Source organism: Megascapheus bottae, chromosome 16, assembly GCF_031878675.1.
Source record: "Megascapheus bottae isolate mThoBot1 chromosome 16, mThoBot2.hap1, whole genome shotgun sequence".
In the NCBI taxonomy this organism is placed as follows: domain Eukaryota; kingdom Metazoa; phylum Chordata; class Mammalia; order Rodentia; family Geomyidae; genus Megascapheus; species Megascapheus bottae.
In genome coordinates this window covers 11,127,661-11,150,790 of record NC_143524.1, presented here as the reverse complement: position 1 = coordinate 11,150,790, position 23,130 = coordinate 11,127,661, and the positions used below count along the sequence as shown (strand labels likewise).

Below are 23,130 nucleotides of genomic sequence, written 5' to 3'. Positions count from 1 at the left end.
GAAAACATGATCAAATTTTATAAATGATTAGCCTTTTGGTATCATTTAAATGAATTTTTCCTTTTGCTGGAAGAAATAAAGGAAAATACTAAAACATCTGTCTAAAAAATAGTAATTTTTAAATCATATTTTAAAAATTAAAGCAATTATCTTTAGTAATATGTATGTGCCAGAATATTTGGTAAAGTTAAAAAAGAATATTGTGAAAAATTATAATCTCATAAAACAAATCCTTTTAATACATTGAATTAGGGACTAGCTGTCATGATTTGTTAGAATGACGCCCCATGACTTGTTTGTAATGTTCATATGATTGCAATACTTCTGCAAATACTGTGATATGAATTCACTTTCTGCAAATTCATTTTCCTATAGGCACTTGATAATATATGCATGCATCTAATGAATGGAAATCAGAGGAATGTATCAGAGTTTATTCTCATTGGCCTCTCTTCTGACCAGAATGTAGAGATGTTTTGCCTCGTGTTCTTCCTCTTTTGTTATCTTGCCATCTTGCTGGGAAACCTTCTGATCCTCTTCTCTATTGGCTGCAGTTGTCTTTCTAACCAGCCAATGTACTATTTCCTCCTTCACTTGTCTTCCATGGACATCTGCTATACATCTTGTGTGACACCCAAGCTGATTGGTGACCTACTACTGGGAAGGAAAACCATTTCTTACTCGAACTGCATGTTACAGATCATCACCATGCACTTCTTTGGGATGATTGAAATCTTAATCCTTACCCTGATGGCATTTGATCGCTACGTGGCCATCTGCAAGCCTCTCCACTACCTGACAATCATGAGCAGGACCAGATGTAATCTCCTGATCTTGACCGCTTGGGTGGGTGGAGCTGTGCATTCCTTCTCCCAGTTTTCTCTGATCGTCTGGCTGCCCTTTTGTGGCCCCAATGAAGTCAATCACTATTATTGTGACATTTTTCCTTTGCTGGAAGTTGCCTGCACTGACACTTACATCACTGGGGTCCTTGTGGTTGCTAACTCTGGAATGATCGCTTTAGTAACTTTTGTAGTCTTGTTTGGGTCTTATGTCATTATTCTGTTCACATTAAGAAACTACTCAGCTGAAGGAAGACGCAAGGCCCTCTCCACCTGTGGGTCTCATATCACGGTGGTGGTTTTGTTTTTTGGACCTTCTATCTTTGCCTACCTTAGACCTCCCACCACTTTCCCTGAGGACAAAATCTTTGCTCCGTTTTACACCATAATTGCTCCTATGTTCAACCCTCTCATCTATACACTGAGAAATACTGAGATGAAAAAGGCCATGATTAGGCTTTGGTGTCCAAACATGCTCTCAGGAGAAAAACAAAACTAATCTGCATGACTTTCAATCAATATCCTCAACATTGTTTAGCAGTAAAAAGAGACTTCTCATCAAGAATGGCTGTTATGTTTCAAATAAATGAAAGAAGAAAACTCATTTGTAAAGGTGAGACATGAGGGAAATGAAGAAGTGTCGGTAAAATAAAAATTGAACTTGTTGAGAAAAATATTCTGGGCTAATGAATGATGGATAATAGTTTTATGAATTTATAGATTATGTTTATATATTTGTAAAACTCTAATACTGATGTGTAGCTTAATAATAATTGAAATTTATTCATGATAGCTGACAACTTTTGAGCTTCCTTAAAGTTGATTTATGAATAGTATTATTTTGGTGAGTGAGCTGTAGTTTTTAATATGATGGTATGTTAAAGTGTGACAGAATTCTGATATAAAATATATAATAAAAATTCCCCAGCTAACATATGCTTCCAGTGTGAAGATAAAGAGATGGTCATACCTGGGCCAGAAATTTGGCCTAGTGGTTAAAGTGCTTGCCTAGCATGCATGAAGACCCGGGTTCGATTCCTCGGTACCACATGCATAGAAAAAAGCCGGAAGTGGTGCTGAGGCTCAAGTGGTAGAGCTCTAGCCTTGAGAAAGTCCAAGGACAGTGCTCAGGCCCTGAGCTCAAACCCAGGACTGGCAACAAAACAAAACAAAACAAAGAGATGGTCATACCTGACGTCCGACAGCTTCAAATCTGAAGTATGGGCAGAACTAAATATAAAGATAGCTGTAAATCTGATTGACATGTCAGCGTCTTGTACAAACTGTTTATTCCTCAAAGCTGAACTCAGATGCAAATGCCGAGAAACCATGTATTAGGTAACAGTAAAATAAAAGCTTGAAAGATGGGAGCAATTTGTGTGTCATTTTTCTTATTTGTTACAACATATACATGCAGAATATAAGGTACACGGTGAACAATTTCATCACTCCATTATGCTTCCCTTCCTCTTTTCTTCTTCCCCTAAACTCTGTTTGATAGATTTACTTCTGATAGATGACAGACAGAGAGACAGTGAAACTGTTTCAGAAATGAAAGGAAAGTAGAGGGTGATGGGAAATGAAATAGTATATATTTTAAAAAGAGACAGAAGATAAGGTTTTTTATTCTCCCAATACCAATGACATTTTTCAAGGTAATAGGTATGCTAATACCTATGTCTTGATTGATCTCAATGTATGCATAATTTTGTATACTTACTACATATCATTTTCAAACAAGCATGTACAGTAAAAGAAAGAGCTTGAGCATAGGTCAGTGTGTTTTAGAGTTTTCTTGGATATCTATTTGGGGCAATGTTGATTTCTTGTTTTCCATGTGTGGTCATATTTTCTCTGCATATACTATGCCTTGATCTTCTAAAAATATTTTCATAGTTTTCAGAAATTCACATAAACTTCTGTGATGACTTCCTATCCATCAGCCAAAGTCATCCCTGGCCACCAGCCACCGTTACTCACCAGATATCAGTGGGGATGTCCACAGGTGATCGTGCATTCAGATTTTCACCACGGCATACATTATCTTCCCCAGTGTGTCTGAGTTCTTACTATATTAACATTTATGAGCCCAACAACTTGTTTTTTTCTATTAAAAATCATTATTTAAATGAAAATAAAAACTATACTAATTTCCAGCAAGCATGTCAACCATGTTGGTGACACCTCAACACTGAGAGATTTGTAAGCAGAGATAAATTATAGACATCATCTACAAAAGTGGAGCATGTTGTGGTGGTAAGCAGCTTGCCTGAAGGCACCAGGATCTTTGCTGAAAGTTCCATCATTGGTGTCCTGGTGCTAGCCAACTCAGGTTAAGTCACTTAAGGGACATTTATAGTTTTATTTGTTTCCTATATAATTGTTTTATTCACGTTAAACCCTTCAGCTGAAGGAAAAGAAAAAACCTGCTCTGCCTGAGGGCTTCATATCTGATAACACTGATCATTTTGTCTTGGGACCCCGTCTTTTCCTACCATAGTCCCTACCACCATTGTCAAGGAGAAAATTTTCCCACAGATTCATTATTATATCCCTATTGTTTATGAATGAGAAGGAATTTGTATTTGCCATAATAATAGAGACTGATTATCCCCTATAAAAATAGCTTTCAAGCAACACAAGAGATGAAACAAAGACAAGTGTTCGAAGCCAAGACATAATGATCTACTGTTTCATCCTCAAAGAACCCCTAGGCTGACATGGAGAAGAGTACAATTTTTTTGGTTGGTTTTGTGCCATTAGTGGGGCTTGAATCTTCAGGGCTTTGTGTTTTTCCTCACCTGTTTTGCGCATATACCACTTGGGTTTTGATGCCAGGAAGGGTTTATTTTCTGAAAATGCAAGTAAGAATCCTAAAGATTTATGTTCCCAGTATGATTTCAAACTTCAGTTCTTATATCTCACTGCACTGGGCTTACAGGTGTGAGCCACCGCCTCCCGGATGAATGGTGGTGTTTTTAGAACACAAATTGAAGTTGCCACATTCAGTCCCGGCTGACTCTCTTGAAGATTGATTGACTTGGTCATTTTCACCTTTGTAAAAAATATATAAAATTGATAGGCAGAAATAGAAATGCTCATGGAAAAAAACTGTATTACCCTAAAGTTACACAGAAGTTTTATGAATGCATTAGTTTAGTTACAAAGGTAATGGATAGTTCGATAGCTTATTCAGGGCTTAAGGACCTCAAAAATCACAATGTAATGAAAATCACTTCTAATCTAACAAATGGAGACTATACTTTGAAAATTATCTATTCATTTCATTAAAAATAATCCAAATCTAAGAGATTGAAGCTTCCTATCTCCAACCCATTTGGTTTTGTATTCTCACTTCAATTAGCCTCCCTAAACCCTAACGTGGAAATTCAAGGAGGATTTGCTTGCTGACCATAGCCTCCAACAGACAATGATGTTGTAGGTCTTCCCTAATTGATGGTCTTTTATCTCATTTCCATATAGTACAACCAATCAGTGAGCACCCCAGGCCTATAAAACTCCTAGACTCAGATACTTTGTTCACAATCTTCTATCTGGACCCCTCATCCACAAGGGCTCTGTTTCTTTTCCCACTAATAAATTCTGTACTTTGAGTTCACTCTTGGCTTTCTGTGAATTTTATTTTTCAAATTTGTGTGATAGAGAAATAGGAGGCAGCCTAATAGCACATATTTGCTTTCAGATGTTAACTAAGTCTGCTGTAACACAGACAGGCTTTGCCCACAACAAGCATAACAGCAGAACAAAACATTATCAATTACATATATAGATAATCTTCTAATCAAAAGCAGCACAATTATTATTATGATTATTCTTGGGGTGATTGACAAACAGGAAGGATTTGTTCACTTTTAATATCTCTTCACCAATTAGAGACACTGAAAAATTTCTCATTTGTTTGTTAGTCTTCTCTATTTTTTTTTTTTGCCGGTCCTGGGCTTGAGCTCAGGGCCTGAGCACTGTCCTTGCACTTTCTCAAGGCTAGAGCGCTACCACTTGAGCCTCAGCACCACTTCCAGCTTTTTTCTATGTATGTGGTACCGAGGAATTGAACCCTGGTCTTCATGTATGCTAGGCAAGCCCTTTAACCACTAGGCCAAACTCCTGGCCCCACAAAGTAAAATCTTATCAAGGTCCCTTTCCTGATTTCTCTGCTCATCCATCCATTCATTCATCCATTCACTCACTCATTTACTTATGTATTCATTTAGTACTACTCCTGAAACTTGAACTCAAGGCCTGGGCACTATCCCACAAATTATTTTGCTCAAGGCCTGTACAATACCATTTGAATCAAACCTCCAGTTGCGGCCGTTTATGAGTAGTTTATTAGTGACAAGAATGTCATGGCATGTCTAGTGTGAGTTGGTTTTGAAGCACGAGCCTCAAATCTCAGCCTTCTGAGTAGGTAGTATGGCAGGAGAGAGCCACCACCTTTCTTATTTCTTAATGACGTTGCTTTATTTTGTTTTTTTTGTCCCCATTGACCGATTTACAGTAGCTACACATTTACCCATATTTGTTTGAAAAAATTTACTAATATCCAAAATGAATAAACAGCTCTAATAATTAAACACTTATTAGAAATACTGTAATTAAGAAAAGCACAAAAGAGTTTAAGATACATTTCTGTAAAGTAAAAAATGTTTAATAAATACATAAAAAAGCGTAAGTCCCTTAACCGTAAAACAATGCAAATTAAAAAAAAAAGTCAACCTACCCCAATAAGAATGGCTAACATTAAGCAAACAAATAGCAATCAATTGTAGAAAGAATGAACGAATAATGATCTTCATACTCTGTTGATGTGACTGTGAATTAGTGCAGCCATTATGGAAATATGAATGGAAGTCTCTCAAAATTAAAAAAGTTGGTTTACTTCATGATCTTACTTTGCCACTCCTAGATGTAAAGCTGGAAAAATATGAGTTGGTACTAATTGTGAAACTTTCCCATCTATATAAATAGCAGAGATGTTCACAGGAGCCAAAGTATGGAATCAGCCTATGTACCCAAAAACCAAAAGTATGAAAAAAATGAGACATATGTGCAATGAAGATTATCAGCTGTTCAGAAGGAAGATGTACTATTCTTAGGACGAAAAGATGAAATTTGATATGACTTTGTCAAGTAAGTATAAAAATTAAGACAAATATTACCTATTCTGTCTCATATGTACAATCTAGTCTTCAGAAAATGAAAAAAAAGGAGTGCAAAATGGGGACTTCCAGAAATGGGATTACCAGTGAGATGGAGAAAACAGAAAGAAACTGTGGAGAAATATTAATATGATCTGAGCAATTCATACACGTGGTATATAGAATTGAAATCATGCAGTATATTGATATAGAATAATCATGCCCTTTATCCTCACCCATGTTTATCATTCCACAATCATCTATGCCAGTGTTGCTCTACTATCAAGACACTTGGTGCAGTTTAGATCCTGAAAGTGACAAATTCTATGTATCTGTCTACATGTTAAAAGAGTAATGCATAGTGAATATCTTCCTTTGAATCTCTTGAATATTTATCATGTCAGATTTTAAGTGCCTTAAAAAGCATTATTTGTTTAAAAAGCATTATTTCCATTCCTTTCTTCACAATAATGGAACAATGAGCAGGTAGTTTTCTGAATTGCATTGTCTTGTTATTTCATTACAGCCTGAAGAGAAATGGTGACAGAAGCAGGCAAACCCAAATACAGAAATTTTAATTTCTCAGAGACACTTGGGAAGTTACCATGGTCAATGTTGAGGCAGCATTTGGCTATAACCTCTTACAAAGGCCTTGGGAATATGAATTATTTCAATGATACTTAACTGGATATTCTGCCATTTGTAGAGTCATTTCTGCAGTTATAAGCTGAAAGCATCACCTCTTAGTTCTCGAATGTCTACTAGTATTTTTCAGTATTGCAAATTACTGTTTTACTTATTCTTTTTTTCATATATTTTTATTGTAATTAATAGAAGGGTTACATTATATTCGCCAGATAGAAGGTGCATTACTTCACATACATTGATACTCTTTCTCATGTCTTGGTCCCCATTTTGTTTTACTTATTCTTAATTTGACTTCATGTACATATTTTACCCAATTGTCATATTTGAACATTTCATCTTCTTTTTTCGTGTGTGTGTGTGTGTGTGTGTGTGTGTGTGTGTGCGTGTGTGTAAGTGAATCCTGGGGCTTGAACTCAGGGGCAAGGGTAATGTCCCTGGGCTTTTGGATTTTTTTTCACAAGGATAGAGTTCTGCCATTTCAGCCCAGCTCATCTTTGGCTTTTTGGGTGTTTAATTGGAGATAAGGAATCTCACACTCATTCCTGCTCAAACTGGTTTCAAACCCAGACAGACATTCAGATCTCAGCCTTCTGACTATCTAAGGTTAAAGATGGGAGTCATTACTCCCTGGCATCTGTTTTTATGATATAATCATGCTTGACATTTTTGACGAACGTCATCTGATGTTCAGTTCCTTTGAAAAGCTGTAAGTTCTGCATTTCCCAAGTATTTGGAAAGAATTGGTGTGGTTGTGTTTGAAAAATCTGCTTTATATCCCTCTGTGCTTTACTTCAGATGTCCCTAAAAAAGAGTAACTGGAAAGGTGAGTATCAAAAGGAGAATTCTCCCAGAACGTGGATGAACCCTGATCCTCACTCAGGCCAGAGAGTCAGAGAATGACTCAGACAAGCTGCATTTATACAGTCACCAACTGTGTTAGCTATCCATTACTTATATTTTAATTCGATATAATTTCATTTCAAGGCATTTCTGTGTGTAGTAAATGATGATTTGGGGGTTAAAATTGTTTTAGCACTTTTATTTTAAGTGGGCCTAATTTTAGGCAGGATTTCAATTAGTATCTAAAACAATAAAGGTGCTTTTAAATTGGGTATGATTTTCATTGTGCCCCACTGCCAGACTGCTATACATTCCTTCATATTCCATCAAGGATTAAACATTTTCAGCTTCAGAGGATCTACATAAAGAAGAATTTATGAATGTTCAACTACCTCCATCATTGAAAAAAGCTTCATCTGAATCAACAAAGGTAAGATGAAATAACCCTTCTAGTAATCACAATAAAAAGATTATAAAAAAAAACAAAAAAGAAAATACAAACTATTGATGAAATGATACATCAAATATATATATACCATAATAAATATATATAAATATATCAAAATACTTGGTTATATTTTTTAAAGGCAAATAATGTAAATACATGATGGCAAGAGATTCGTTTTAGGAATTGGCCTACAATATGCAGTCTATTATTGGAATGTAAAGTTTATCTAATAATAGACTGTTACTCTGTGTTTAAGTTTATATATTTCTTCAATGTTTCATCTAAACATGATGATTTTACTGGTTACTAAACTCAAAAGTCACAAAAGTACAGAGGAAAGTAACTGTGGAATTAACTAATTATGAACATGTCATGTTGTACAAGACTACATTAATCCTTCTTATATTTCCAAAATATTTATACTGTCTTGAAGTAATAGATGAGGGAAATGTTTCTAGATTAATCAAGAGCTGAATTAATCACTTTATTTGATTCTTTGTTATTTCTGTCCATCTGAGTTACTGTTGTTCTACAATCTTGTTTAATGACTGTCTAATATGACAAAATTCATCATTAAAATATTCTCCCACAAAATTTTGCCCAACACAAATTAGACAAGAAAATGTTATTTGTTGTCATTGTAATAAAATCTCTTCACTGAGTTTCAGGTTTCCCCATTAAATTTCCACAGTCAAGAGATTTTTTTTTCTCATATTAGGAGAAATAGATTTTACTGTGATTTCATCAGCTTCAGAGTCCCAATACTAGTTAATTTGTGAATTAAGATTTAAGAAGTTTACGTTATTAAATGTAAACTTGAAAAATATCTAATAGATAAAATTCATGTATTAAAATATGAAATAAATTTTGTGTATTGAATGAGACAGGATCACTATTTATTATACATAATTATTAGCATTCTTTGCTTGTTAGTTTAAAATTAATATAATTTTGCCATTGTGATGACCCAGAGACTAATTTTCAACTCAAATACATCTTGACTTTCAGATATAAGTATATTTCCAACATAATTACATGGAAAACCAGAGAAACGTTTCAGGATTCATCCTTCGGGGACTTTCTGATGACAAGAACATACAGATATTTTGCTTTGTGCTCTTCCTATTTTGTTTCATTGCTCTGCTGGTTGGAAACATCCTAATACTTATTTCAATTTTCTGTAGCCCTCTTGCACAACAGCCAATGTACTATTTCCTTTCCCATCTGTCTTTTATGGATATCTTCTATACCTCTAGTGTTACACCCAAATTGATTGATAGCCTTCTAAAGGGAACCAAAACAATTTCCTATGGTTATTGCATGCTACAGGTCTTCACCTTGCACTTCTTTGGGTGTACTGAAATCTTCATTATTACGGCCATGGCCTTTGATCGCTATGTGGCTATCTGCAAACCCCTCCATTACACACTCATCATGAGCAGGACCAAATGTAATGTGCTGGTCTTCGCTGCCTGGCTTGGTGGAGCTGCACATTCCTTCCCTCAACTGTGTATGACCATCCGGTTGCCTTTCTGTGACTCCTTTGAAATCGATCACTACTTCTGTGACATCTTTCCTTTGCTCAAAATTGCCTGTACTGATACCAGCCTTACTGGTATCCTTGTGGTTGCCAATTCAGGAATTGTCACATTAGTGACTTTCGTGGTTTTGGTTATATCTTATGCCATCATATTATTCAGTTTAAGAAATCAGTCTGCAGAAGGAAGACGCAAAGCCCTCTCTACCTGTGGTGCTCATATCTCAGTGGTGATCTTATTTTTTGGTCCCGCAATCTCTTCCTACCTTAGGTCTCCTGTCAGCTTCCCTGAGGATAAAGTGTCAGCACTATTTTACACCATCATTGCTCCTATGTTGAACCCTTTAATCTACACCCTGAGAAATACAGACATGAAAAATGCCATGAGAAAAGTTTGGTGTCGTCCTCTTTTCTCAAAGCAAGCCTAAGACTAAGTAATAGAAATTTGTTAGCTCAGCAGCTTATAGAAAAAGAACACTGTATGGGAAATAACAGCTAGAAATTCTTTACCCAACCTTTACCTTTTGTTCTTAGTGAAATATATGATAGCAAACAAATCAATCACTTTAAAGATTAAAGCTTTCAAACTTGCTAAAGTTACAAAAACATTCCCATTTCCTAGTTGATTCGTAGTGAATAGAGCTTGTCTATATAAAATGAATCTAATCCAAATTATAATATTACATAATATATTAATGAGCATTTCAGTTAAACCTCTGGGCTTTGTAGCTGATCAAAATCAAGTATATCTTGTGTTAGAAAAGAGAAATTGTAATTCATAATGAAAATAGTGTTATAATATTTACATTTACATCATGAAGGCTGGTCAGAAATAGTTTGTAAAACAAAAAGTTGCGATATCATGTGTTAGAAAGTATGTTTTGCATAAACACTTCACAAGGAAAGAATATAAAGGACTAGAAAAAAGCAATGGGAGTAGGAAAGAACACAAAGGACTAGAAAAAAGCATTGGGAAATCAGTCAATACTGAAAAAGTTACCAATGTTGCAACTATCTCAAATATAAGTGCATATTCCATAAAATGGCCACTGAAATGTAAAAAGTGCTTCCTAACTCTCATTTCTACAGTTAGTAAGATATTGAATAGAAGATCCAAGGTCCTCTGCAACAATGAACAAAAAAATAGCAAAAGAAAGTATTTTATACGCCCTACAAGGAAAGCAATCATTCAACTAACTGCATTATGATAGTACAAGGAGAGATTGCAACATCATTTTTAATTGTCTCAGTCTGAAGCAGTCAGGATATATTTCCTTTTGAAAGAAAAGATTCTTCTACATTTAGTCAATGGATTACTATTGAATGCTCATAGGGAAGTCCTGAAAAATCATAGAAGAAAATTATATAAATGCATGTATGGATGTCTTTATGCCTGTGTGTAAATGTGAAAATATGAATTTTTGCTGACTGAGGTAGGAAGGGACAAATCATCAAGTGATAAGCATATAACGCTCAGGTAAAAGGAAAAACAGTAAAGTATTATCCTAACAGGTCTGAGAGTCTAGATTCAATTCCAAGCATCACATAAACAAAGACAGAAAGAAAAAGAAAGAGTAAAAGAGAGGAAGGAAGAAGGAAGAGAAAGAGAACGAGAAAGAAAGAACAACAGAAAGCAAATAGGAAGAAAGAATTGAAGAAAGAAATTTATTAGACAGTATAACTTTATGAAGGAATGAGAATTAGGACAGTCACTATCTAAATCTGTATGGAAGTTCTGCTTACAGCAGAAAAAAATCTCATACGATCCAGCTATACCACTTCTGAGTACATATACACCAAATAAATGAACAAATGAATCCCTCACATGTATATAGCTCTTACCTGTGCATCCATATTCACCTTGACATGATTCACTATAGCTAAATTGTGAAACCAGCATAGGTCAAATCCATAGATGGATGGATAAAGTAGATATGCTATGTATAAACAATGGAGTGCCTCTTGGCCATGATAGAGGATAGAGTTTGGACTGGCAATGTGGTTCAAAAATGGTAGAGCTCCTTTCTATCAACCATAAGCCCCTGAATTCCAGCTCTAATAAAACAAACAAAAGCAAACACATAAGAAATTTTTTGTTTGCCAGAAAGTGGATAAGATTTTAGATATTTCACAGAAATAACATAGCACGATATTGGCATAAAAGCAAGTGCAGACTTTAGAAAAAAATGTTTACTTCCATACACAGCTGATTCTCAGCACAGGTGCAAGAAACTGTACTTTGGAAGAAGAATGGATTGTCAAATTGAGTGAGAGAAGCTAAAGTCAGAAATACAAATATAACGTAGGTCACATGAAATCTTCTTACAGAAACTCAAGATCTACGAACTGATTGTGAAAGGGGGATTAGTCAAAGTGAGGGTGATGAGAAGAAATATGACTTAATTAATGTATCTACGAATCTACACACACACACAGATGAATATACCAAAATAAACAAATGGAAAAGAAGAGGGAGTATTAAGATAAGAGCGTGTATATTACTATATTCAGTATATTAGTATATCAGAGTATACTATTTAAATTTATGTAAATATAATCCTCTGCAACAGATTCATGCCAATAAAATTGATTCACAATAGATGATTTGAGAACAATTATTTTTAAATATTAAAAAATTTATTCTATTGCATGGCTTGTTTATTCCCCTACTAAATATTTCTTAAAAAAACAAAGTAATCATACACCATGATACATACATTTCCTTATTTACTGTGTTACTATCTGCAACAACTATGATAGAAAACTAGCTTATGTGATTATTAACAGATTTCATGAATAAGTACAGTATTCTTAACATACTTACATATGCTATATATTTACAAATAGATGTGAATATATGTATACCCTAGATAGTCACATACACGTAAGTTTACATATTTAAATATATAAACAAGATATAAGGTAAAACAGAATTCTATTTGCAGCAAAATGAATGGAACTAGGATATACCCTGTCAAATAAAATAAGATTGAGAATATAAATGAGTGTCATATTTTTTGTTTCGTGTATTGATACTAAATATAACAGAAATAATGTAATTTTCCTCATTAAAAGCTTCATAATATTCCACTCTGTGTGTATATATATACATGTGTGTGATATGAGCTATGTATGTGTGATACATATGTATATGCATATATATGTGTGTGTGTGGTATGTGTGTACACTGTATTGATTTATATTTGGGGTTAATTATAAATATGTTAATTATAAATATTGACTATGTTGAAGAGTTCTATGAATATGAGAGTTCTAGAATCTTTCACATGTGTTTTATGTTAGTTTTTTTTTTTTTTTGCCAGTCCTGGGGCTTGAGCTCAGGGTCTGAGCGCGGTCCTTGGGCTTTCTCAAGGATAGAGCTTTATTATTTGTGCCCTACACCATTTCTGATTTTTTTTTCTAGGTATGTGGTACCGAGGAATGGAATCTGGGTCTTGGTGCTTACTAGGCAGACACTCTACCACTAAGCCAAACTCCTGGCCCCTCTCATGCTTTTTTAATTCATGTATTTTAATCACATGCCAAAAAAAAAGGAATGTAAGGTCATGTGGTAATTCTCATTTAGTGGTTTGAAAATCCAGCTTATAATTTTCTACAGTGGATTTGCTAAGCTACACTTATGACTAGAGCACAGATGTTTCCCTTTACATTCTCAACAATATTGTTATTCTTTATTTTTGTTAATTGTATTTTATTGTCTGGGTAATGTATAGAGGGGTTACAGTTACATTTGTCAGGTAGTGGGTAAACTACTTCTTGAACATTGATACCCTTTATCTTTTTGAGAGTAATTTTTCTAATAGGTGTGAGAAATTAGAGATTGGGAATTTTTTGTTAGTTATCCTCATCTATTTGTTGTCAAGGGAAAGCCTATCAAAGTCGCACTTGTTATTTATTCACTAATTTACTTATTTATGGTTTGGTTCCAGTGCTGGGGCTTAAGTTCAGTTCCTGGGCATTGTTCCAATCTTGTGTTGTTCAAGGGTAGCTAGCATCTACCAAGAGAGCCACAACTCCACTTTGGTCTTTTTGGTCTATTTGGTCTTTTTTGTCTGCCTTATTTTTCTTGAGATGGTAATCTCCCATTCTTTCATGCTCCCAAAAAGGACATCATTTTTTTCAGTCTTAAACAGATGTTGTTTAATGGTAAGCAAATAGTTAAAACAAATTCATTCAGAGTAGAAGTATATCCTTGATTTGTATTCAGACTCCATTTTGTATAAAGGATTATTAACTGTGCCTGAACTATTTCTGAGAACCTTAGAGTGGTTAAGTCCTTGTGAAGTTCACATTGGCCAAGATTTCCTTGGGGAGATGTCATGTGCCATGAAAGTTTCTGTTCTCCCAGGAATCATACTTTAAATGCCACTTGGAAAATACCTAGAAAACTCATATGTATATTTCTACTACTGAAATCAGTATATATCTTCAACCTAAGAAAGGAAAACAAACATTTTATATATCTGTCAATGATTTTTTTTTGTTTCAAAAATTAGCAGACAACAAATGTGCTTTTGTTCTAAAGGAAAGCTGGGAAATTCAACTGCCAGAACACAGGTGAGCTGGGAAGTAAAATTATAGTCAACAAATAGGAAATGTACAACCATCAAACGGAAGAAATAAAATGCTTCTACTCATATATGATATGAATTACCTTTATTTGTTTACATGCACACTGATTTCTTTGTGTGTGTAATTTTTTTTTGCCAGTCCTGGGCTTAAGCTCAGGGCCTGAGCACTATCCTTGGACTTTCTCAAGGCTAGAGCTCTAACACTTGAGCCACAGAACCACTTCCGGGTTTGTTTTATGTATGTGATACCGAGGAATGGAACCCTGGTCTTGGTGCATGCTAGGCAAGCACTCTACCACTAGGCCAAACTCTTGGCCCCGCACACTGATATTTATAAGTGGAATTTCTGCTTTTAAATATATTCTGCTTGTTAATTTTTCAATGTTTAACTAAAATGCAGTGAAGAATTGGTGTCACATTTCCTCTTTAAATGTGCAAATGTGGCAGACCATATTCTGACTTCAAGCACAAAGCAAATATCAAGAAACACCAGGTTTCCTGGCAGAGTTTAGAAAAGGTATTGATAAATAAATCAATTGACTTTCACTTCATGCAGAATGAAAAAAAAAGTACAAGTTTAGAGAAATTGCTCTGGGTATTGGTGCCTCACCCTAGAATCCTAGTTACTCAGCATACTAAGATAAGGATCACAGTCCAAGCCAGCCCAAGCAGGAAAATCCATGACACGCTTAACTCCTGTTAAGCAGGACAATAATGAAAGTGGTGGCATGGCCCAAGTGGTATAGTACTAGTCTCAACAACAAAGCTCAAGGAGTCATCGCTCTTGTACTACTTGGATCTAATATCCACGTATCAAGGAGACTATACACCTTTTGCTCCTTTTGTCTTGACTTATCTCATTCAACATGATTTGTTCTAGTTTTATCCACTTCTCAGTGAATGTCATTATTTTATCTTGTCTGGTGGCTATGTAGAATTCGGTTGTATATATGTACTACATTTTTTAATATCTGTTCATATGTAGTGGGACATCTGGGTGGTTTCCATCACTTGGCTATTGTGAATAGTGCAGAGATGAACATGGCTAAGCAGATGTCCTTATCATATTCTGGGTTATGATGCCCAGGAGTGGTATGGCTGATCTTAAGAAAGGACTATTTTTAGTTTTTTTGAGAAACGTCCAAATTGCCTTCTAGAGTGGCTAAACTAGTCTGCATTCCCACCAGCAGTACAGTGGGTTCCTCTTTCTCCACAGTCCAGGAAGCATTTGTTGTTGTCTGGGTTCAGAATATTGGAGATATAAATATAACTACATAGACAACAAAATCTATGATGGGATATATACTCCACAGACATAATGTTATAATATAGATTTATATGTATCTATGACATACAAAGTCTCAGCTTAATTTTAATTATGTTCTAAAATTTATTGTATATAGAGATTCCCTTCTTGAATACTGGTTTGTTAAACATAGCATTTGAAATAGATGTAAAAAATCAGTGTTAATAAAATCTTTTAATAAAAAATACAAAGTAAAGCTCCAGGACAGCTCCATAGCCACTGTCAGATTCTGAGTTTAAACCCCAGTAGCTACCTATGTACAAAACCCTACTTTTTTCAATTAACAAGAAATATGAAATGGAAATTTCAAAATAAAAATTTAAAAAGATAAGTGGAGAAGCAATTACTTCTGGCTTGTAGGATTCTACTCCCCCACACTCTCTGCATGCCAAATCTGAGTGTTCCCACAATATTGTGAGTAAAATGACTAAGCTCAACTACCCTCTCATAGGCAAGCTGATTGTACACCTTTGTTATTGCTTTGAGCAAATACAATACATATTATTCTCTTCCACTATAAAAACCAGCCTGATGAAGATGGTAGATCCTGAGATGTTTTTCCATTAATTATAATAGCTAAGTTGATTAAATTAGTTTATTTCTCTAGGACTCACCATATCATACTAAGTCAATCTTTCTCAAAAACTTTTTTTTCAGTCATACATATTGAGTCTTTGCTGCTTTAGGTCATGGAAAATACCAAAAATGTCACAGAATTTATCCTCCTGGGACTTTCCCAGAATAAGAAAATCAGAAACCTGTGCTTTCTATTATTCTTATTCTGTTACGTCATGATTTGGGTGGGCAACTCACTGATCCTTATTTCCATCACCTGTAGTCAGCTGCTTGAACAGCCCATGTATTTTTTCCTGAACTACCTGGCTCTCTCAGACCTGTGCTACACGTCCACAGTGACCCCCAAATTGGTCACTGATTTGCTGGTGGAGCTGAGCACTATTTCTTACAAGAGCTGCATGGCGCAGCTTTTTGCCATGCACTTCTTTGGGGGGATTGAGATCCTCCTTCTCACAGTGATGGCCTATGACCGCTACATGGCCATCTGCAAGCCTCTGCACTACACCCTCATCATGAGCAGGCAGAGTTGCAATGCCATGGTGACTCTGTGCTGTGCTGGGGCTTTTCTGCATTCCTTTGTCCAGTGCCTCCTCACCAGCAACCTATCCTTTTGTGGCCCCAATGAATTAGACCACTATTTCTGTGATGTATATCCTTTGCTGAAACTGGCCTGCACAGACACCTATAGAGTTGGAATTCTTGTGGTGGCCAATTCAGGTATGATGGGCTTGGTGACCTTTGTGGTGCTGATGGTGTCCTACCTCCTGATCTTACACACTGTGAGGGTTGTCCCTGCAGAGAGCCGCAGTAAGGCCCTCTCCACCTGCACTTCCCACATCACAGTGGTGGTGGTGTTCTTTGTGCCTGTCCTCTTCGTATACATCAGACCAGCCACCACTTTTCCTGAGGACAAAGTGTTTGCTCTTTTCTATACCATCATCGCTCCCATGTTCAACCCCATGATCTACACACTGAGGAACACAGAGATGAAGAATGCCATGAGGAAGGTCTGGTGCTCAAAACCATACTTGACCGGAAGGCAAATCATCTGAAAAGCACTTTCTTTCATCACATACACTGGCGTGGCATTTGACTATCCCAAATGTATCAGAGCTTTCTTCCTGCCTTTGGAATTTTCCATCCACTGACAACTGGAGTTTGCCTTTTTTTTTTTTTTTTTTTTTGTGGGTCATGGAACTTGAACTCGGCCTGGACTTTTCCCTGAGCTCTTCAGTTCAAGACTACTGCCCTATCCCTTGAGCCTCAGCCCTACTTCCCTTTTTGGGTGAGTAACTGGAGATAAGTCTCATGGTCTTGTGCCCAGGCTGGTTTTGAACTTTGATCTTCAGAACTCAGCCTCTTTTATAGCTAGGATTACAGGCCACCTCACCTGGCTTAGGAGTTTGCCTTTCTAAACCCTCATTTTGTTCCTCTAAATGAATCTCTAAATGCACATAACCCTCCTTCTGCATAATTATTGAACCTGACCTGAACCATCCATTTGCCTGGATGTCCTTTCTGTGTTTCCCACCAAAAAGAACTGTAAATTTTGAATTACATTTTTCAACTCTGTTCAAGACCTTCTGTATTCCTTGTAAAAACAAAAAATGAAAAAAAAACATTTCAGGAGATGTCAAATACAGTTATTATTTGTGTGATTTTACTTATATAAAAATTGCAGTAAAAAGATAAACTTCATAAATGAAAATATGACAGAAATATATATATATATATGGATATATATAGCAATGAAAACATAGCATTGATACTAGAAAGGAAACCGTGTAATTTATATTCTAAAATGAGACAGACATGAGTGTAAATTAGAACCTAAGAGTATAGGTAAAATGGGATTAAGTTTGAAGAGCAGGATATTGGTCAAATATTTGGGAATATATGGCTATCATAGTGAAAGTCTAATGACAGGGATTCTGTAGTATCTCTTCTGACTATTTGATAACATGGTATTTAAAAGAGAAATACTAATTTGAGCTAGAGTATGCCTAAATTAATTTAGCTTCTTTTCATCAATATGAAACCAACCTATTTCCCTTTTCCTTTATGCATCTGGATTTCCATACATTTATCTTTCAAATGTCAAATTATGTATTTGTTATTTCTTACTTATTTAGTGGAACATTGTTATTTTATTATAGAAGGTACATCAAGACACATAGACTGGACACATGATCCATTCAAGATAGCACTGAAAAAGTGAGAATATTATCAATGAATCCACAGACATTTTTATTATGATGTTCATATATATAGAATTTTCTAAGATGACCAAGAGCCAGGAAAAGAAATGGAGAGACTGTTTTCATCTAGAAACTTGAAAGAAAAAGGTGGAGGGTATTGTGATTCTTAAGCCAAGGCAAATCTAAATAAAGCATCTTGATAGGAGAAGAGTGATTGGCTCTGTGAAGTCCTAGATATATGTAGACAACATCATTGTTTAGATAAGAATAGCTTCAACAAGTATATTAGTGGAACTAGAGGTGAAAACTTCTTAGGACAAAACTTGGGGATGGAAATTATGTAAAGTTAGTACAGAAGGAATGCAGAGAGTTGGCAAGGTAATGTAGGGCAAAATGGAATTTTTCCAGATAGGAAAAAATTTTGTTTTGTTAAAAGAGATATTTTGAAAGGAAGACATTAACTCAAACACAAACACTGCATGAAATATTTCAGATTGGTATTTTAATTTGGAAGTCAATAAGGCAATGCATTTATCTCAGTAAAAAAACACAAAGGCCTCCACATTCCAATGGAGATGTTGAAATGGAATAAGCAGCCACAACATATAAGCAAACTAATTTCCATTTTGGTGCATATAATTTGGATTTTTATGGAGGACTTGTTATTTTCTATATATTAACTTCTAAATTTACAGAAATTTCAATGCTCCTCTACAGAGTCAAGTGCATTGTGAATTTTCATAATTGCACTGATTCCTGACATTTATACTTTTGTATTATTTAATTGCTGTTATTGTAAAGGTGATAAACAGCGGGGTTAGAGTAACATGAGTCAGATAAAAAGTGCATTTTTTTGAACAATGGCTCCCTTGTGCTCTCTTAACTTGTTCCTCCTTTCCCCACCCACACCCTGTCTAGTTCATTTTCAGCATAGTGTGGAGTGCATTTGTTCACTGTGTGTCCTCCCACATATTTGTGTCTCCCCATTATTTTCCCAAAGACAGAAAAACAAACACGGCAAAATGAAATGAAAACAAAAACAGCAACAAAGGCAGAGAAAAAATGAAATCTCTTGTTTCCACTTCCTGGAGTTTATTCCAATAAATATTATTATGTACATGGATATTGTGCCTATATGAGCCTTATCTAAAAATATTCTCCTTTTACTTTGTGTGAATGCCTAGAGACCACTATCATTTATTATGTCCCTGTCTGTTACCAATTTTTACTCATTCAGTGGTGTTCATTTCTGATATGAATGCTTCTGGAGCATAATTCTGAAGTTTTTGCATAAGTATGCAGGATTAAATGAAGAAAAGCAAGAAAATTAGAAGAATTTCTAGGATAATATTTTATTTACTTATTTATTTGTTAAACTGAAACTTAGCATGTGATTTAATTTATTAAAATGAAACTAAGGATTCGAATTTGTCTCCAAATTTCCATTCATTTTGGAGCTCTCAACGATTCATTCATATAGTGCTGCTTTTTTGTCATAGCCCGAAAGTAAATTTGTTTACAGTCCATTCCCCATCAGTGGACTTTTCTGAGACCTTTATGTTCCTTCAAATTCCTAACCAGTTAATTATCCAATGACTGCACTTTACTCTTAGTTGTTGTTAATGCCAGGTAAATTAGATCCAAGGTAATATTTAGTTGTTACTAAAAAAATCTTTTTATTTTTCATTGCTAAAAACTAAATAAAAGAAAATCTCCATTTGGTTTAAGTGATGTGTTCTTTTTGTTAGCTACAAGGAAAATTAATTTTATCTAATAGGAATATAACTGCCAGCATAGGGGATAAAATGGCTTGTGTGTTTGAAGACTTTCCTGTGTCGCAAGGTAGTGTTTCAGGCCTCCATAATGAGAAGTCAAATGATCTTCAGCTACTGATACAGCAGATATTTAACATATAGCATTGCCCCCACCAAAACAGTAAGCACTTCTTCATCCAGAGCTCTTGCACTAAACCAATTATTCTGTGCATTGTTAGAATTAACAAAAGAGGTTCTACAAGGTTTTTCCTTATAGAAAAAAAAGAGAGAGGGCCGGGAGTTTGGCCTAGTGGTAGAGTGCTTGCCTGTCATGCACGAAGACCCGGATTCAATTCCTCGGTACCACATACATAGAAAAAGCCAGAAGTGGTGCTGAGGCTCAAGTGGTAGAGCTCTAGCCTTGAGAAAGCCCAAGGACAGTGGTCAAGCCCTCAGTTCAAGGCCCAGGACTGGCAAAAAAAAAAAAAAAAGAATGTTAAAAGGAGTGACAGTGATCAAAATGCACTGTATTCCATAAACAGCTTCAGCAAATGACAACTCCTTTGTACAGTTATCTAGACATAATAAAAATATTTTTTCCAAGAAAGGGAGAGAAACAGGCATATTTTTTAAATACATGACTTGAGGAAAAGTATTTATTGGAAATAGGCAAATCTAAAAGTATTTATTGGAAATAGGCAAAGCTAAGGTGTTTCAAAAAAATATGAAGGGGGGAATTGATTGGTGTAGTAGGTAAATGGGGGAGTCTTTGAGCTATGTTTATGGTCCCCATAATTGGATCTTCTAGCATGTTCTCTGATGTAGTGGCCATTGGGTTTTGCTTCTAACTCCTTGTAAAGGCCTCTCATTTGCTCCCACAAATGCAATCGCATTCAAGAATTGTTGGGAGCCAGAGTGGAATCAAATTTTACCTTGATTTGCATCAGACAATGGCTTTATTGTCTTATTGTTTTATGGCCTTATTCTGTTTAAATGACCTGAGATTTACCATATGAATGTAACAGCTGGAAGTTCCCTGGTTTAAAGAAGGGATATAAGCCTGGAGTTGACAATAAAGGAGGCTGCAGTTTTTACCTGGGCCGCAGACCTCCCGGACCCAATGTGTTTGTCTCTCTTCTATTTTTTCCAGTCCCTGCCCCCTATTTCAGGAACCCCAATTTGCTGCCGGTAGGCTCGGGCAAAGAATGAGTTTTGTGCGGACCTCCTCCCTCCTCCCCAGCATTCTCCTGGGTTGAATATTGTCCTGGAAAGCCTGCTAACAAATATCCAAGTTCTCTGTGGAGCCCCAGGACCTGTAAGGGAGAAGGAGAGATGCAAACCCACCACCCTCAGAAAACGCAGGGAAACAGAAGTGTCCTGGAGAAAGGCAGAGGAGAGCACACAGCTGCCCCTGGGCGCCTGGCCCCTATCTCCAGGCTGGAGGCTCAGGGTGTCAGTTCTGCGCCTCCCAGCTCAGGGTAGAGAGGACAGAGGCTTCAGCAGGCTGGGTGGGGAAACGCACCTGTGTTCTTCGATGGATTCCCTTGGTTGCCTGTGATCCGGCTCCAGAGTCTCCGGATGGCATGCTTCATCTCCGCGTTCCTCAAGGTATAAATCAGAGGGTTGAGCATGGGGACCAGGATGGTATAGAAGAGGGCGAACACTTTATCTTCGGGCCGGGTCGTGGCGGGTCGGATGTAAATGAAGAGTAAAGGGGCGAAGAAGAGGAGCACGACCGTGACGTGCGCGGTGCAGGTGGACAGCGCCTTGTGACGCTGCGCCAGGGAGAAGGACCTGACCGTGGAGAGGATCACCCCGTACGACCCCAGTAACACCACGAAAGTCACCAGGCCCATCAGCCCCGAATTGGCGATGACCAAGAAGCCCATCCGGCTGGTGTCGGTGCAGGCCAGCTTCAACAAGGGGTAGACGTCGCAGAAGTAGTGGTCGATTCGACGGGGACCGCAGTAGGGTAAGAAGATGGCCAGGACGAACTGACCAAAGGAGTGCAGGAAACCCCCGGCGCAGGAGGCAGCCAGCATGGCCTGGCACCTCGGCCGGCTCATGATGCTGCTGTAGCGCAGGGGCTGGCAGATGGCCACGTAGCGGTCATAGGCCATGCCCGTGAGGATGAAGACCTCGATGCCCCCGAAAAAGTGCATGGCGAAGAGCTGCGCCATGCAGCCCTCGTAGGAAATGGACTTCTCGGTGGCCACCTGGTCCACGATTAGTTTGGGGGTCACGGTGGAGGTGTAGCAGAGGTCCGACAGGGAGAGGTAACACAGGAAGAAATACATAGGCTGGTGGAAAAGAGGGCTGAAGGTGATGGAGACCGAGACCAGCAGGTTTCCAGCCAGAATAGCCAGGTAGCAGAGGAGGAAGAGGAAGAAGCAGAAGACCTGGATTTCCTTCTGCGGGGAGAAGCCCAGCAGGATAAACTGAGTCACGTTCCTGCTGCCGTCCATGAGCTCACAGAGGCGCTTGCTTGCAGCCGCCCTGAAATGAATGACCAGTCCACTCGTAAACGTGGTGCGGTGCCTGTTCAACTTGGATTATTCTAGAGATGATTCAGAGGTGGAAGAAAGAGAGACCTTCTCGTTTTCCCTGATCTCCACTAATGGTGGCGTGAAGGGGTGACAGTGGGACGTGTTATGTCCATCTTAGTGTCTCAGGCCTGCGTCACTCTCCCCATCTTCTCTGTACTTTCTGCTCAGACTCTCATTTCTCTGATCTACAAACACGACATTTTGAGGAATGTCGTCCAAGGAATTTCCTGTGATACATACATCCTCAGTGTAAATATTATTTTTAAAAAATTAACCATTTTGTCAAAAGACACCTCCTTTGCACAACTACTTATAGATAATAAAACTATAACAAGAAATCCACAGACTTATTTGGAACTACACACTTGTAAGTGGCTACTCTTTTGCTTAGTTTATAAATTCTTCGAATAACTCTATTTAAATTTTAATGACATTATCTTGCAATATTATCTCCATTTTCCAGTGCTTTATCATCTCACAGTAAAAGGTGCTCTGTATTTTACATTAAAGATTAAACATTAAGGTATTAGAATATTATATAGCAATGCCTTAAATTTAGCCTCTCACCTAATGTCATACTCTGCAGTTTATCTTCTTATTTTTAACTTTTTTCTAATTTGCCATGCTAGAAACATATGAGTCTTCAAGTTCCCTACATTTCCAAACTTAGTACCCTGAGCTCAT

General features: G+C 36.8%; 4 protein-coding genes across 4 annotated transcripts; 3 read left to right on the top strand and 1 right to left on the bottom strand.

The window, feature by feature from the left end:
* The first annotated feature begins 456 nt into the window (after positions 1 to 456).
* Positions 457 to 1,405, top strand: LOC150052804 (olfactory receptor 4P4-like). Its single transcript, XM_090348865.1, has one exon. The coding sequence runs from the start codon at positions 472 to 474 to the stop codon at positions 1,339 to 1,341; it is 870 nt and encodes a 289-aa protein (XP_090204991.1). The 5' UTR covers positions 457 to 471; the 3' UTR covers positions 1,342 to 1,405.
* LOC150052801 (olfactory receptor 4P4-like) lies at positions 487 to 22,365 on the bottom strand. Its single transcript, XM_090348864.1, has 3 exons — positions 21,423 to 22,365; positions 3,644 to 3,896; positions 487 to 654 (listed from the first exon to the last, which is right to left on the bottom strand). Exons 1-2 carry the CDS (start codon positions 22,363 to 22,365, stop codon positions 3,778 to 3,780), a joined length of 1,062 nt encoding a protein of 353 aa, XP_090204990.1. The 3' UTR covers positions 487 to 654; positions 3,644 to 3,777.
* Positions 8,973 to 9,902, top strand: LOC150052803 (olfactory receptor 4P4-like). The gene has a single exon (XM_090348863.1). It carries the CDS (start codon positions 8,973 to 8,975, stop codon positions 9,900 to 9,902), a length of 930 nt encoding a protein of 309 aa, XP_090204989.1.
* LOC150052802 (olfactory receptor 4P4-like) lies at positions 16,062 to 17,000 on the top strand. Its single transcript, XM_090348592.1, has one exon. The coding sequence runs from the start codon at positions 16,062 to 16,064 to the stop codon at positions 16,998 to 17,000; it is 939 nt and encodes a 312-aa protein (XP_090204718.1).
* Positions 22,366 to 23,130: the final 765 nt, after the last annotated feature.